General features: G+C 41.6%; 1 protein-coding gene across 2 annotated transcripts in view; it reads right to left on the minus strand.

The window, feature by feature from the left end:
- Positions 1-14299, minus strand: part of IQGAP2 (IQ motif containing GTPase activating protein 2) — a 103354-nt gene extending 89055 nt beyond the window's left edge. Inside the window, exon 1 of one of the 2 annotated variants that reach the window (XM_010005542.1) lies at positions 14206-14299. In XM_010005542.1, the coding sequence (XP_010003844.1) occupies positions 14206-14270 (65 nt within the window). In that variant the 5' untranslated portion in view covers positions 14271-14299. The remainder of the gene's footprint in view (positions 1-14205) is intronic. The other variant, XM_010005543.1, reaches the window with a different exon arrangement.
- Between the last annotated feature and the right edge of the window lie 1954 nt (positions 14300-16253).

A 16253-nucleotide genomic window follows, 5' to 3' on the forward strand; every position in this document is an offset into this window, starting at 1 on the left:
CAGCAGGAACAACTGAACATCTTTCACCTGTTTCTTTTACCAATGCACATCCAGTCTAAGTATTGTTATTTCCTTCTCCAAAGTTCATGCTTTGACACACACAATGGCAGCAGTAAACCATCTGCACTACTCCAGGTTCAAAAGTTTTCATTCTCTGCCTGCCTAGCAGAAAGCCACGTGCATTACAGCAGTGCCATACTTACTGTGCAATGTCTTTTATAGATACCGAGACCGGATATTCACTGTATTCATCCCTAATCTATTCAAATAGGTCACTCAAAGTTCAGTGCTGCACACACCACTGCCAGACAGGGTATCTGGGCACAGTAATTTCTCCAGTACTTGGGAAAAAAACATTACAAAGGCAGGTCTCAAGCAGTGTGACTACCTATAAAAAAAAAAAAAGGAGATTTAATCAATGCAATAACTATGTTGAAGTCTGAACCTTTAGCTGTCCTGATCCATAAATTTAAGTCTTCAGCTGTAATACTGTGTTAGTGAAGCAATTTTCTAACATGACACCTAATGGGAGTAGAAGGAAAAAAGTGGCAGAAAAAGACAGTGAAATATTGCAGCAGCTACTGTCAAGTCTGTATTAAAATTATTTTAGCCCTTCCAACACACACGATCATGGGTGAAGACTTGCCAGCTGTAATTCTTCCAGAAGAACAGAGCTGCTGCTGACTTTAACAGGACAGGCACACAGAGGAACATGCAAGCAGTTAAGCCTAAGAGAAAGCATTTTTTAAGTTTTAGAAAAAAGCTATTAATGGGCTCCTTAGCAACTTGGGCACGTATTTCTTTACCATTCACATCATGGAAAACTGTCAAGCCCAATGAATACACGAACAAGTCAAACAGAACAAAGCTATCAGCACCCTCTCACGTATCCCAGCGCTTTCCCAGGGCAAGAGGAAGAACAGGTCGGGTTCACTACAAAGCACCTACTGAGTGTTTCTCACACAGTTTCACTGAGTAAAGTGGCAGGAGTCCATCGTTGACTCCTGCACAGGTATGCCAAATTTATAAATCAAAGTGATTCTTTCAGTCTCCAACCTTAAATATCCACCATAGGACTCAAGCCACTTCAGCTGTTATTTGCAGATGTTGAAAAAACCACTTCTGCAGATCATGTAGTAAGTCTTTAATCTTTCATGACAGGTTTACATCAATTAATAAATTGTAGTTAGAAGTCCTACCTCTAGGAAAACCCAGTACAATTTACCTGTAGCATCATAAGCCAGCATAGCTAACAGAAGTGAATTACAACAGAGACTCATTTCTAACACCAGCTCAAGCACTTTTGACCTTTAAAACATGACCTCTGTTCAAGTCAGGATTGCACTTTAAACTCATTAAGCCACTTTCTAGGACATACTGTGTCAGGCTACTTAATCACAATTTCTGAATGCATGCCTTGATAGAAACTTTCCAACAGATGATGCAGCAGGAGAAAAAAATGCCTGAGGTTACTCCGTTTTTTGGCTCCTTGATCAGACTCCTCGGAGTATTACAGTCATCCTGAAAACATTCTGCAACACTGACTCAATAGTATTTCAATGTTTAAATGTCAGAAGTGGATGAAAGCAGTATTGTGCAAAAGCTCTAACAACTGTTATTTTAGAAAGTGCTTTATCAGACATTACCAAAGCTGTACTTCTAAACAAAGCAGTTTTCTTGTTTTACTTGCATGCTCTAATGCTCCCCAGACAGCAGCTTTACCAGTAGGAAACCACGTGAAAGTTTACACTGCTTCAAGGTGATATCCATTTTACACTAGACATACTTATTTTAATAGAGGCACTCAAAAAGCTGAATGCCTCATGTTAAATATTTGGACCCCTAGTTCAGCTAATGAATTTGCACATCCTTTTCCCAAATCCTTGCTCAGCCAGTCTTGAGAAGAGCAGTTGTTGTTCTGTAGCAGGAGGAGGAAAATCCCTGCTGCAGCTTCTGCTGTATCTGCTTTTGCTGCACTGCTATAGATGTTCAAGCAAACCCATGCTACCCTTGCAAGATGCCTATTCCATCAAAGGGCTGCATACCCCAGCTCAATTCTCTGGTCTGAAACAAATGACTAACAAAAGAAGGGGACAACAGAGAAAGGTCAGGAACTTTGTTCATCAAACTCCTAATTTGAGAAGTAGGAGACCTAAAGCCAAAAAGTAATTTCTTTGGTGCCTTCTTAGCACAGACATCAGCCAAGAGCTCAACATTTATTTTTTTTTCCTCCAAAGAACTGAACTGGCTTTCACGTCTGCCAAAAGCACAACAATCTGTCATGGCATTTAGCTTACAAAAATGGTTTGTTTCATCTTATTCTGTCACTTTCTTGGTTAAAAAAAAAAAAAACAATCAAAAGGGGATTTTGGTATAGTATTTTTAAAGCCCTCTGGAAGGTCAGAAAGCCACTTTCATACTGGATTTATTTTTATCAACTGCTGGGCAACCCAGGGGAGAGGGAAGTTGCCTAAAGGAATTTACTCTTCCTTGAAAACTCCTAAGTGGACCTCACACTTTTCTCTCAGCCCTACTCCCCACAACTTCCGTAAGCAAGTTAACATTCAGATAAAACAATCTACATATTTTTTGTTATGTTTTTTTGTTGTTGTTGTTACTGGTGAACCATAAGGCTTTGGCATACTGCAGGCAGAGACAATTTTTAGTAAATCACCTGCTAATTCACATCCTGGGTTACATGAAAGGCCACACAGCACACTCAGCATTAATTATTAATCTAATCATGTTATCTAAGTACCAGCTAAGCAGGATCTTCACAGAAGATACAATTCCACCGGTGACACCCAGTTCACAGGCAGTGCTGGGAACTCTGCCCTGAGAAAGTGGCTTATTTTGCAACACATGGATCTTGACATTGGTATAAGTCAGTAGCATTTCATATGTGTTTTATCTTTTATCTTGCTGGAAACAAAGGCACTGATGGAAATTCTACACTGCAATATAAGTATCAATGTTTTTTGGGAAGCTTGTGTAATGACACCAAGTCCAACTCTGTATTTTGAAATCCAGTGACAAGTCACAAGAAAGGAAAAGGCCTTAGTGATAGATCCAATTATATCTGCAATAAAGCAGAATCTAAACAAAAATTTCATAAAATACCATTTTCTGCAAACATATAAATTTTGGCCTCACTTTCAGAAAACAGCAAATTTGAGTAACAGCTTTGCTGACTCCAGTGAATGCTTAGTACACCAGTAGCCCTTTACAGATTTCAGATGAGGTCTCATTTCAGCAGCTGCAGTCTTTTGCCTCTTCCTTGGCATCTCAGGTTATTAAAGGTCAATCTTAAGTCTTCCAGTTACTCCTGCCTCCCTAGTCTTTTTTTGCACTACAATGGACAAGTTCAATCTCTTGATCGACATCTTTAAAAAGGTCTGCAAATGCTGTTTAACATGTTTTCCTAAGAAGCAAAATAATTCATGTTGACATTGAAAATACTATTGCAATCACAGCTCGTACCCACCACAGCAAACTGGTTAGTCCCTGCTAGCTTCAGGCACTGAAAACTCAAGCAGATCTTACCTCTATTTAGCCTTCTCTGGTAATAAGCAACTTTTAAAAGGAATGCAAGATGCTAGAAAAACAGAGAAGTTTGCTGGTACTCCTATGTTCTCTTTAACATAGTAAAAGTGCATAAACCAACAATAAAATCTTCTGTTGTACTAACCGTCATGTGATATCACTTCAACCTTGAGGAAGTGGAGAAAATGCTGACATTGGAATGACAACAGAGATATATTTATTAAAGAGAAACAGATCAAGGTTTCTCTCTGTGGGGAGAGAAAACGGCAGGAATATTTAAAAAGCATCCACCAGCTTTATAAACTAAACACAGAAATATGCCCGTACCTTTCAATACTTCAGTCTCACATTTACCAAGACTCAACTAAAGTATTAGCTCTCCCAAAAAAGGTAAGATATCCCAGTATTAACCTAATCACAAAGTTAGATCGGTGCTCTGACAAAAACAATAGAAAGGGGACATGAACAGGAGACATGAAAATACTGTAAAAGCATGCTATTAAAAAAATACATCTGCAAACACACAGGTCTTTCAGTGCCATCAATAATTTACAAAAAGCCCTCACATTTCTAGGTCTACCCCCCAACAGCTCATGTTAAAGAAGTGCAGAGCTTTGATTTCTATGTTTAAAAGCAACCAACAAAATTGTGCCTCAAGAGTTATTGAGTGTATCAAGTTAACACTTCCCTATTCTGTAGATGTTCTTCAGAAAAAACAGGAAGCCCTAAAACTCAACTTTGGTCACAAATCCCATTTAACTCTGTTCCAGCAAAGACAGTGCAGCTGAGACCAAGGGCTAGAACTCCCCCAGACATGCTGCAAAGCAAATCCCACATGACCAAGTCCGTACATGACAAATGCCGATGCGCTTTCCTTGGGTCGTGACACAGGAGGTGATGCTACATGCAGTTTGGAAGCTGTCAGGAAAGGAAGATGTTCCAGCTTTTAAACATCCACTGATGCCACATTATTTCATTCCTTTGCTTCTCTAACTGAGAAAGAGAAGTTTGGCACAATACATAGATGTTTGATAAAATAATGGTACTTACCCATCTTAGAACAGCCTGTTTGACAGCCAAGCTTTAAAGACACTGCCACAGAGCACGTATTTGATGCTCTGATGCTTTCCATAAGACCAGTGATGGGACGTGGGCAAGACTAGCTGGCATGCAGCAGCATCCTCCATGCACCCACCCACCCCCACAGTCCAGGAGCTGCAGCCAGGGTCCGTACCCTGCATTCAATGGTCATCTACAAATTCCTCACATTTTTAAGCCTCCAGTCTGGAGTACTTTTTGCACAACTCCAGCAAACAATTCACCTTTCTGTCCTTGTTCCCACTGCTTCTCCCTGTTCCCTCACACTAGGAAACAAACACACCAGTGCCCTGAGCACACCATAACAGGGCAATTCCTGTGCAGCAAGGGGTGCTTGGCTGCAGGAACCATTGCAGCTTTTATTGATTACTTAATTTTTATTGATTACTTAAATGTAACAAAGCATTGGTTTTAAGGCAATTTTATTCATTATAAGAGTTCATTTTACACACTTACTGCATCAGATTTTATAGTACTCCCATCCTCTTTGATGGTAACCAAATTTTAGAAATACTCAAAGTGTTACAGTTGGCAGAAGAGCTCAAGTTATTAGACCAGCTTTATCATTTCCCTTGTGGAGTGAATGCACCACCAATAATTCAAAAGCTTTAACAAACCAGGTGGGAGCAATAAGAGCCAGGATTAGAATCCAAGCTTTCGTCTCTCCTGCCTTGCAAAGTGAATAGGGTACTCCAGCACCACAGGCATTTATGGCACATCTTTACAATTGGAAATCTATGAACTCTCATCCCAGGTCAAGTTAGCTGTTTCTCCTCAGGGTGTCTGGAAAATTATGCATGTAGTTAACCATCCTTCTGCCAGAAGAAATCTGTACCAAATGCCACAACAACAAATCACTTGTCAGCACATCTCAACTCTAATAAAAACAAAAACTTGCAAGATCCTCTCCCCTTCAAGCTGGTAGAGCTGTTACACTTGCTACTAGCAGAGTTGCAATGCTTCCAGGCCAGAACCTGCCTAGTGTTTAGTCACTGAAAGCCATGCAAACTTTCCTACTGCTCCAAGCTTTAGAGCAGCTCCATTCATTCACTTGAGAGGATTAATTCACAGCCCTTCTCCCAGACTCCAATTTATCAGGCACAAAACTTATTCATGGCTCTTAGTCTCTACTTCTGAAACCAATTTCAGGCCTTACTTGTCAGGGATTATGCTAGCCTGTAGCAGAAACAGTGGAATTCATTAACTGTTCAAGGCCATGTCGTGCTACCACTGCAGAAACAAACCACTACCTCACCTCTTTATTTTAAACTTAACACAAGGCTAATTCTGAATGCATACACTGTGGGAAATTACAGGAAGGATATTTTCTCTTTTTACAAACAGAAACAGGTAACTCTGTGGATTGTTTTCTTATCTACACATGCACTGGTACCCAAGATGTCCCCTGACTGCCTCATGTGATTCAGAACTGTAAAATAAAAACCTTGGCAAGGAATATTTGTTGTTTGGGTTTTATATAAAACATTCCTTTGCAAATGTGACTGATTTTTTTTAAGTTATACTAATTCAAGAATGCATACTGGTTCCTGTTTTAAACTTTCCAAAGAATGGCTTGGTTTAAAGAACCTTTTCTCTGTCAACACTAATCTGGGATTGAAGAGATTACCCTGAAATCTCTCTTCCTGTGCAATAACAGAAAGTGTATAAGCAATGGGAAGAAACACAGGCAGCTGGAAAACCAGCAAACAGTGAAGCACCAAGAGCCATTTTCACAGCCCTCCCTCTGGTGAGGGTGGAGAGAATAATGGTTTTGCTTGACCCCATACAAAGACCTGCACACACCTATATCTACATCTATCAACAAAACCAGGAAAAGCAATTATGGGAGGTTGTCACACTATCAGCTTCAAAACACAGTGGCTGGACAGCATCAGGAAGAAGTGGTCTCAACAAATATCTGAGCTTCTGCAAGGTGCATACATGCTCTTAGCAACACCAGGACATTGCTATACCCCACGTCTTAATAGATCCTTGAATTCAAATGCAGGCAAGTAGAAAGCCATCTTTCTTAAAGCACATGAACCACTGAGACCAGCAGCAATAAAAGCACCATACAGTACACAAACTGAGCCACACAACCCTGGCTGCTTAACCAGCTTAGTTATCAGTCTGAACACATCTTGCTTTAAACAGCATCTTCCGAAGTCCTGCCAGCAACTGACTCTTTCAACTGCTACACATCCCATGGCAGGGAACACTGTGGGTTATGCAATAGCTGTACCTACTAACAAAGGATTTACATGGTCTGTAGTGAGCAACATCAACTACCAAAGCACTTTCTAGCATTACTCCATACCTAAAGACAGGAGGTACAAACTGTCACAGAGATTCCTCTCCAGTCAGTGAATTGTTGAGAACTCCGCACTAAAAGTGATCTTAAGGGAACCCAGACTTACAACCCTCTACCTTATCCCAGGAAGTGCTTGCCTGCAGTAGCTGGAATGGCAAAAGCCAGGTGCAAGGTCATACCTACACATTCACTGAGCACTGATGTTTCCACTCCTGCATTTTTTTCCCAACCCCAGAACTGGAGGTATAGTGGTACACTGGTTCTTTTGCAAATTGCAACTATTACTGGACAATTTTAGGAGATCAGTCCCAAATAACTAGCTAAACCAGTTGTAGGGACCTTAATTTCTAGCATACATAGAGCTAAAGGAAATGCCACCTGCTCTGGAAGAATGTTTTCTTGTGAACACTCAATTTCTTGTTTCCAATACACTGAGATCCTACCAGCATATAACTGTGGGCTCCTCACTATCACCAGTGGTCTACACAAAGTAGTGCTATTAAGGGCATCAAGTAAAGTTGCTGTCTCATCTCTTCTGATCTATGAAGACCCATTCATATCTCTACACAGCAGTTTCTGAAAGAGCCTGAGTAAATACTTCTTCCTAAGATCAACAGCTCTCCAGCACATGGCAGTTGGGAAAGGAGGATCTCAGCATGTGAAAAGTACACTCCTGTTGCAAGGAAGCTGTTAAAAGGCAGATTCCCTAAGCCCAGGTAATTTCCTCCTCCAGTTCAAAGCAAAGAAACAAGACCACAAAACAAAGCTTTTTGAATGCTACACTAGAGTTACGGAACAACAGGATACGTGCCAGACACAATGCACCACTGACTGGTTAGCTACACCAGCACTGCAGCAGACAACCATCACAGCCCTGTGCCACCTGGGTGGCATGGGCACACAGGATATGTGCTGGCAAACATGCCATGATTTATTCCATCATTAACTCAAAGGGAGGTAAAGGCCTTGGCTGCTCTCAGATTAATAGGACCTACATCCTGACTAACTGAGTCCAAACAGTGCAGAAGGACCTACCCAGTGGTTAAGAACAACAGTTAAGGACTCCAACTAGAAGCAAAGGATAAGACAATGCCCTTCCATCCCACAGTTACTGTCAGTTTCTTCCCAACTGCAACTTCCTATGAGTCCCTTAAGTAAGGTGCAAACCTCAAGTCTCTCTGCTACCTCCAACATCCATAGCTGTGTTCCTCCCTGCACAACACAACCTCAAGTTGTCCTTTACTGTACTTTCAGATGTGGTAGTTTTGGTTGGTGATGTGCAAGAATCCCTGCCAACCTCCTCTGGTAGCCTGCTTCCCTACTTCTTGGTGTGTTCCATAGGATACCAAAATGACTCAGCTACTACTGATAGCCTAGTGAGGTCACCTGAGGTTACACCTAATATTAACTAGAAGCTATTCTGCTTGCAGAATGAAGCCATCCATTTGATCTGAGAAACAGCTGGTCTTACGGGTGGCATATAAAGTCAAACGTGCAAAGAGGAAAGTGAAGGAGAAATGAAAATGCCATGTGCTCTCCTGGTGAAGCTTAACTTACAAACTACAGCAATACGAGGGCAGCAGAGCATGACCTAGCTTCAGATTTGTCACCCTCCTATTACCAAAAGAATCACAATTCCTTTACAAGAGGGTGGTGCCTAAAAGAAAGGTGAAAAGCTTTGGGAAAGAGAACCAGCCCAGAAGTGACTGTACTATCAGCTTCAGAGCATGCTATGGGATACGTGCCATATGGCTTAGTCTCCAAAAAACAGAAGTCACATCCATCATTACTCAGCAGCATTATTCCACAGCTATACACACTGAGCAACGACCCGTAACGTGCATGAATTACCTCAACATCCCATCAAGCAGGTCAATGCACCCTGTAGAGAAAGTAGCACAAAGGTTTCTCTCCTTTAGATCTTACTATTAAGACTTTTCATATGCAAATATTACTGTACTATTGATTGGTATCACTGACACTTGCGTATGAAAACTCTGACATATCTGTACAATTGTGTAACTATGTGGAACAACTCAGTTGCTGGCACCCTGTCTGCTAGGTAAGTACCCTTGAGGATCAAAGCACATAACAGCAAGTATACTTTGATCAATATTTCTGTGCAGACTGAGCTGCTTCAGGGATGACTATACCCCAGCTAAGTAGTATTCTTCCAAGAATTTCATCTCATGAAGAACCTTAATTTCAAATATTTGGCCTCTACAGAGCTGCTGCCAGCCATGTTCACTGGTGCTTTGTTAAGCTTAAAGCAGGCAGAGACAAGCCAAAGTTCATTATCTATGTGTCAATAGATTACCACTCCCAGGAGAACAATTTTTCTGGCAAATCCATACAAAACAGGTTACCAAGAAGTATCTTAAGATTTTCTGCCTGTAGTCAGCTAGTTGTGCAGATATATATTACAATTATATGCACTTACCTCTAACCACAGAGCTTTAAAGAGTTGCTGTAGTCTGAAAGAAAAGGACTTAAAATAGAGAATTTGAGTAGCATTAATTCACTCATGAGCTGCCAGGGCTGCACAGTTGCTACAACTTTGCTCATGAAGAACAACAGCAGGAAGCCTGGCAGAATTCACTTGTAGTACCAAGCACTCATAGGACCCCTGAGGAACAAGGTGGACTCCAAAGTAACCCTCCATGGTCCCACAGTAATGACAGCTGGAGCAACTAGAGCTTTCTAGTGTGCTATAGTACTGAAAACCAAATCAAATTAGGCACTTCAGTATTTGACATTTTTGGCATGTTAAATTGCAAGTAAATTTTTAGACAGAAGCTTCCAACTGATGCCTCAGTGGCAATACTGCAACTACCCATTGCAAATCAATTTAATAAAAAGCAATACAATGAAGGAGGCAGGTTTGCAACCTAACATGCATAATTTGATATTCTAATCATAAATAAATTGGAAAAGAATGAGGATTTACATTTTCAGAATAAAATAATACTTCTCAAAAGACATTTCCAGGATGGTTTTCCTTGACTGTATCTTTATTGTTCTAGCATGGAAGCTAAAGCTTTCACAGAAGTTTTTGTCCCATTGACAAGGAGAAGGAAATGTTAAATAAGACCAGTGCTGGCAGTTCTGAAATTGCAGCATATACTATGAGAAACAAGACGTGTTCTCTATCATGCAGAGAGGGACAAGGTTAGTAAAATGAGGCCTCCCATAGTTCAAATACAAGTTTGGCATAACAAGGTATAATTTCCAAGAAGCCAAGAGAAGTAGTGTCTGCTTAATTATGGATTATTATAACCCTAGCCAGCCACAACAGGTTTACTACAATCTCAATTTGCATTATATGCCAAAGCTTCAATCATGGTTTGTAATCCCTCAAATCTGTACTATCATTTACAGAGTGGTAATTGCACATCTGCAGAGACTAGCAAGAACAAAAGCCAAACTCAGGGCATAAAATAATGTCCTTGGTATTCTGAAGGTGATCTTTGTAAAGGAGGATGTTGTGGTAAATTTTACCTATTAAAATTAAACTAGTTCAGTAAAACATTAGGGCTTGTGACACATCTGTTCATGCTCTCCTTAAGCATTCATTATCTAATAGAAGAATTTATCAAGTGATACTGGAAATGTATTGGTATAATGTCTGGACAGATTCTATTAGAGACACCCATGGCTACATTTCTTGAAGTGAGAAAATAATTTATCCTAATTGCTTATCCTTAACTTTATTCTCAGGACTTCAAGGATACTGGATACTACCATTTTTTCCTATACTTTTTAGTATGGAGTAAACTTGCCCTAAAGACAAGAATAATAAATCAAACAACACATATGAGCAATCAAAATCTGTGACTTTGGGGAGAAAGGGCCAGCAACCTAAGGGAACAAAATGTTTTTTCTCCTATATCAAATATAACAGCCTATTCAAACACTAGTCATCTCTGCAGACATTACAAGCCTGTTCATTGTGTTTAAAAACAATTTCCTATGCTGTATACACAGAGCAGATAGTGTACCTAGCTCAGAAAGTATTTGAAGAACCATCAGCTAGCAGTGACAGGATTCTTCTCCCATGTTAAACTTGGAAAGTTTTTATTAAAGTTTAGCTACAGGAAGTGAGTGTGCAAACAGTGATCTGAAAACAGCTGAAAGTACACATTCTTCAATAGTCTAATTAACTCCGGAATTTCAAAATGCAGAGCTGCTATAAATGAGTATTTTGATTACAAATATGGTGAGAAAAAAAAACTCCTGGCATACTACTGTTCAAGCCATACTCTGCCCCAAGCTTTTGCTATTTATTGCTTATTTCAGTATTTGTATACTCTTCAATATTGGCCAAAGCACAACGCATTTGAACACTGCTGATTAACTGATTTGTTGTCATTCCAGCAGCTGCCAACTGAATGGAAAAACTCCTTGCTTCATCCATTTCAGTGTTCTTACTTCCATTGCTATCCATACTGTCCTGAATCCTAAAAAAAACAAAACACTTTCTCTGTTCATTCCAGAAACAGGGAACCTTGCAACTGTAAACAGAAATCAGATACATCAGAGAGGCAGTTCCCACTGTCAGATCTTGCCCAGGAGGGCACAGCTGGGACTAAGCAGGCATTAAAGGCACCATCCTGCCTCCAGCAATCCACTGCCACAGCAAACAGCTGGGAAGGGCTCCGCTCATTCTCCAGGGGCTGCTCTGGTGCTGGGGAGCAGAAGCAAGCACCCACCTGGGGACCCTCAACTCAGCAGCAGCAAAAACTGATCCATCCCAGCTTAGCAGCCATGAGATCCAGGTATTTCTGCTTGTTTCTGCAAGATTTTTGAACGTTTGTTGCCACGTTGTTTTCACATAAGCTAGTCTGTCTCAGGGCAAAGTCTGATGGTGCAACATTTTGTCAAGAGAGAAGTTTCCCTCACCCTCTTTTTCCCCCCAGCAGCTCCGCCCATCTGAGAGCACACCCAGAGCATTTACCACCAGCCGCCCCACCCCTTCCTCCCTAGCAAGTGCTGGGGCCAGGTGCTGAGGCACTGGAGGGGGACATTCCCCAGCACCAGGCTGCCCCATCACCTGAGAACACAATCCCTTCGAGAGGGAAGCACCAGCTTCCTTACACTGCAACGCAATAGAATTGCACCTCATGCAATGGCCGTGCACATTACCTGCAAATTCCAGTTTTCCAAATAGAGACCCAAAAATGCTTCCAAATACCTAACAGTCATGGTTCCAGCTGCAAAGTGCCATCACCTGCTTAAGCAGATAAAGGAGTGTTTTCTTCTAGGAAACTGCTAATGGCATGAACCCATATGCAAATATATACAAGGAAGAGGAGGGGTTACTCATAACTGATGCTAATTTAAGTAATTAGTTATAAAAATAACTTCACATATCCTTATGAACTATCAAGGCAGATGCTTCAAATGAACTAGAGGTCTTGAGTTTAAAGTGGCAAGTAGCCCTGGAAAGGGAGAGGGTAAAAAAAGCCAGGAAGATGAACTAGTAAGAGCAATAGAAAAGGCTGGAGACCAATTGTTATTCCTATCTTGCTAGAAGCCAGCAGGCAGGTGAGTTGCAAAAATCAAAGAGGAGAGTAAAATCAAAGTTTGACTCACTGAAGCTTCATGATTTGGAGGAGCTGTTCTAACTTCTCAACAAGTGAGATGGAGATCTACTCTCCCCCCTTTGCTAAATGTGTTGCTGCACCCTATCCCTTGCCTCTTGCCATGGCTGATTCTCCTCTGACCCCTTGATCAGACCAGTCAGCTCACTAAACCACTAGAAAACTAACTCAGCAAAATAGCTATGAATTTCCTGCCAGCGTGGGGAGCTGACTCAGCTGACCAAGGACAAACTCTTGCAACTCAATAATGGAGGCAACAGGAATGTGTGGAGCAGAACAGTCCTCTCTGGCAGCAACAAAACACTTGCCATCTTAAATATGTAAACAGGGAACCCCCCTGCAGTGGAAAGAGGAAGAAAGGGCAAAGGAGGCCATGTTTGCTACAGCAAATGGGACAGCATATTGAACAGGAAGTAAGAATGGCTGATTTTTATAATGTCCCTAGGACAAAATCATTGGCAGCCTGCTGCTCCAGGACTGCAAAATGGGTAGCCATCAGTGCCAGGCAGCAATGAGGGGAACAGCACAGAAACAAAGCCCAGGTCACTGCTTTACAGTTGATTCCTGACTGAGGTACACTGGGTTACTCCATTCTAAAGATCCTGTCATTACACTGAGGTTCCCCAGCTTGCACTACTGACTGTCAGAATTAAAATTTTCTTTTTTATGAAATTCTCCTAGAAAATTCATCCAACTAAAATTTAGGACTAAAAACACCATTGTCAACAAATGCAGAGCAGAAGTTAGAGACCTAGCCAGTGATGCCCTGGGCAATCAATTGAGTACAACAGCGTACAACAGTACATCTTTGAATGTAAAATATGCTTTCACATATTATACTAGCAGTACTTCATACTACTCAAAAATCAAAAGGATATTGCACCTTTTTTCTTTGCTCAGTAATAATGAAAATGTTGTTGAATATTTGGTTTGGGAATGAAGTGTACATAGCACAGGACATTTGAACAAAAGTGACAAAAGCCTTGTGCACTTGTGGATCTGTGCTTCATCACAGGCTGTTGCTTCAAGAGATGAGCACTCCTGACCAGTGGATTAGAAGATCTAAAGGAAGAGCAGAGTCCAGGTTATCTTATTGCCCTGCCTGTATTTACCACTGAACATCAAGATTGTATGAATCATTAACCCAGTAAGAGCTCAGTTGATTTTCTGCCATCTTAGCAACCTTGGTTGCTCCACAAGCACTAGCACCAAGAAGGTAGCATGGTCATGCAGCCAGGAAGATAACAGTTTCCCCAGTTAGTCATATAAGCCTGACAGCTTCTCACAAAACCACAGCCTTAGGTTTAGCACCCAGCCCCTACTGTCTTTTAAGATGGTGACCACAGTAACTCTGAGGAGATTGTCTTGACTGTTTCTGAAACCTTCTTTGAATTAAATTTTATGCACTGGGTATTAATTTCTCTCACTAAACATTAACTCAATATAAGTAATTTTAAAAGTTGAATTAAAAGTTAGTGTTAAAGAACCCAAAAGGCCTGAATTTATCATAGAATGCTTTGTTTTGGAAGAGACCTGAAAGATTATCTAGTTCCAAATCCTCTGCCACGGGCAGGGACATCTTCCACTACACCAGATTGCTTTAAGTCCTTCTGCATTTAAAGGCCAGGTTTAAGTATGGTTTCATTTACTTACCTTTTTGCTTCTTCTAAGTGGCACAGATACTCATAAGCAATGTTCTGACGCCTCCTTTCATCCATCTCCTCTGCTGAAAGCCTTTCATCGTCCACAATAGCTGCAAACAGAAACCCGTATCAGGTTACACATGAGTCAGGGGTGATTCTTACAGTAGTTTTACTGAGAACCCAGGAAAATTACTAGAGAAGATAAATTAAAATAGTCATGCCTCTGCCTCAAAAGAGGCCTTTTCTAGCATGGTGCACGAATTTATTTAGATGACCGAGATGATGCTGCTCTCCATAGGGTGAATTCCTCAAGTTTCACTTGTTCAAAACCATGTCTTGCTCAGTCTATGGCTCAGTTTGGGGGCAGGATGGAGCACTCAAACACGTGGGGCTGTCTCAGAGCTATCAGAGTTGCAGTTTACACATCCTCAGAGGTCTAAGGACTCCCAAGTGGAAGCTCAAAGCAAGTCAGTGGATGGAGCAGCCTGGTGCTAAGTAGGGTCTCAGCAGTAAAGATGAAGACAACAACACACTGCAAACACGTCTCAAGGGCAAACCGGGAAACAGCTGCAGCTTCAGGTACTTCAGAAACTGCAACAGACCAAGCTGCCTCCCACTGATGGGGGTGATAAGAGCTGTAATCAAACGAATAAGATACACTTTTCACACCCCTACTTACTGCCACACTGCCTCCCATAAAAACACTTTTCCAGACTGTTTAGGATGACTCTGTGCACACCTCCAGCTGCAAAAGACCCTGATTACTAAAAACTACTACCTCATGACCAGCCTCCCTCTCTTTGTAGGGTACAGAAAGCCTCTGTGAGCAAATCCACAATTCTTCCAAATGTTTCTAACAGTGAACCTAAACAACCATACAGTAGGGCTGACATCTGGCTGAATTTCCATCACACCATGTGAGGCTTTTGGAAAAACCTTCAGCATAAAACAGTTACCAAAATGACTCCCTATTTTGTGGTTAGTGGCTGCCAAAAGAGCTAGCTCTGCCCTCCCTTGCGTTTCTCAGCCATGCACTCCTGTCACCTCTTGTATGCGAGCAGACAACTCTGTAGCTGTATCAGAGAACCAAAACAAGGGGCAGTCCTCGCTAAAGAGTGACAGCGACGAAGATACCGGCTTTTAGGAAGATCGGGTCTCTTGTCTGCTGTGCACCTGGCAGGCATGCTGGAACAGGGGCAAGAGAGGGGACGGAAACGTAGGGCTGGGCCAGCTGCTTTCTGCTGCAACCCGCACATCAGTTAGCTGAGAACATCGAGACAGAGTCAGTGAAAAAACACTGGCCCCTCCCATCCGCAAATGCACTGTGAGATAGTTTGTTAGTTCGACTGCTACACAGATTATGCATTCAACTACCAGAGTTTTCAGAACTCCCTTGACACAGCTGCCTCAGGCAGTGGTTAAAACCTTCTGGTAACCGATACAGGCAACTCGAGTAAGAGACAGTGTAACAAAGCAAGAAGGTAGCCTTTATAAGCACACGCATCCATTGAAGGCTGTACCTTAAAAAAGCCAACACAGAAGTGATCCCATATGCATCTTACAGAGAATACAAAAGAAGTGACACTACTGGCCCATGTTTTGGACTGATGCTGCCACACATTTGTTAACGTATCATAGCTGCTTAAAGCTTTGTAGTTTCAGTTTTATTCATCATGAGCATCACTATCTCTCATCTTCCTTTGTTTTTAAGATGGCTTTTCCTAATTACCCAGAAGCTTCATACACTAATAAAACAGATACATGTCTCACTCAGAGTCCTTTTTAAGTCTGATAGGTCCAATAAGTGTGACTCACTCTAAAATCAGATACTGTAATCAGGTCATCAGTTGCTATGAACCAAAACATCAGTTTGGAGGCAAACATGAAACGCAGGTAGAAAAGTGCTCAGCCTGGTAAACTGGCTACAGAGGCTGCTTTAGTAGTGGGTCTTGCCTGCACTGCCATCAGCACAGCCAGGACATGCTGCTCCCGCTCCCTGACCCAGCTCCTCTGCTGGGAGGACCCTCGCGAGGGTCCTTCCAAGGACTGATGAGACAC

The sequence above is a fragment of the Chaetura pelagica genome, unplaced genomic scaffold (assembly GCF_000747805.2).
Source record: "Chaetura pelagica isolate M959 unplaced genomic scaffold, ChaPel_1.0 scaffold169, whole genome shotgun sequence".
Classification (NCBI taxonomy): Eukaryota; Metazoa; Chordata; class Aves; order Apodiformes; family Apodidae; genus Chaetura; species Chaetura pelagica.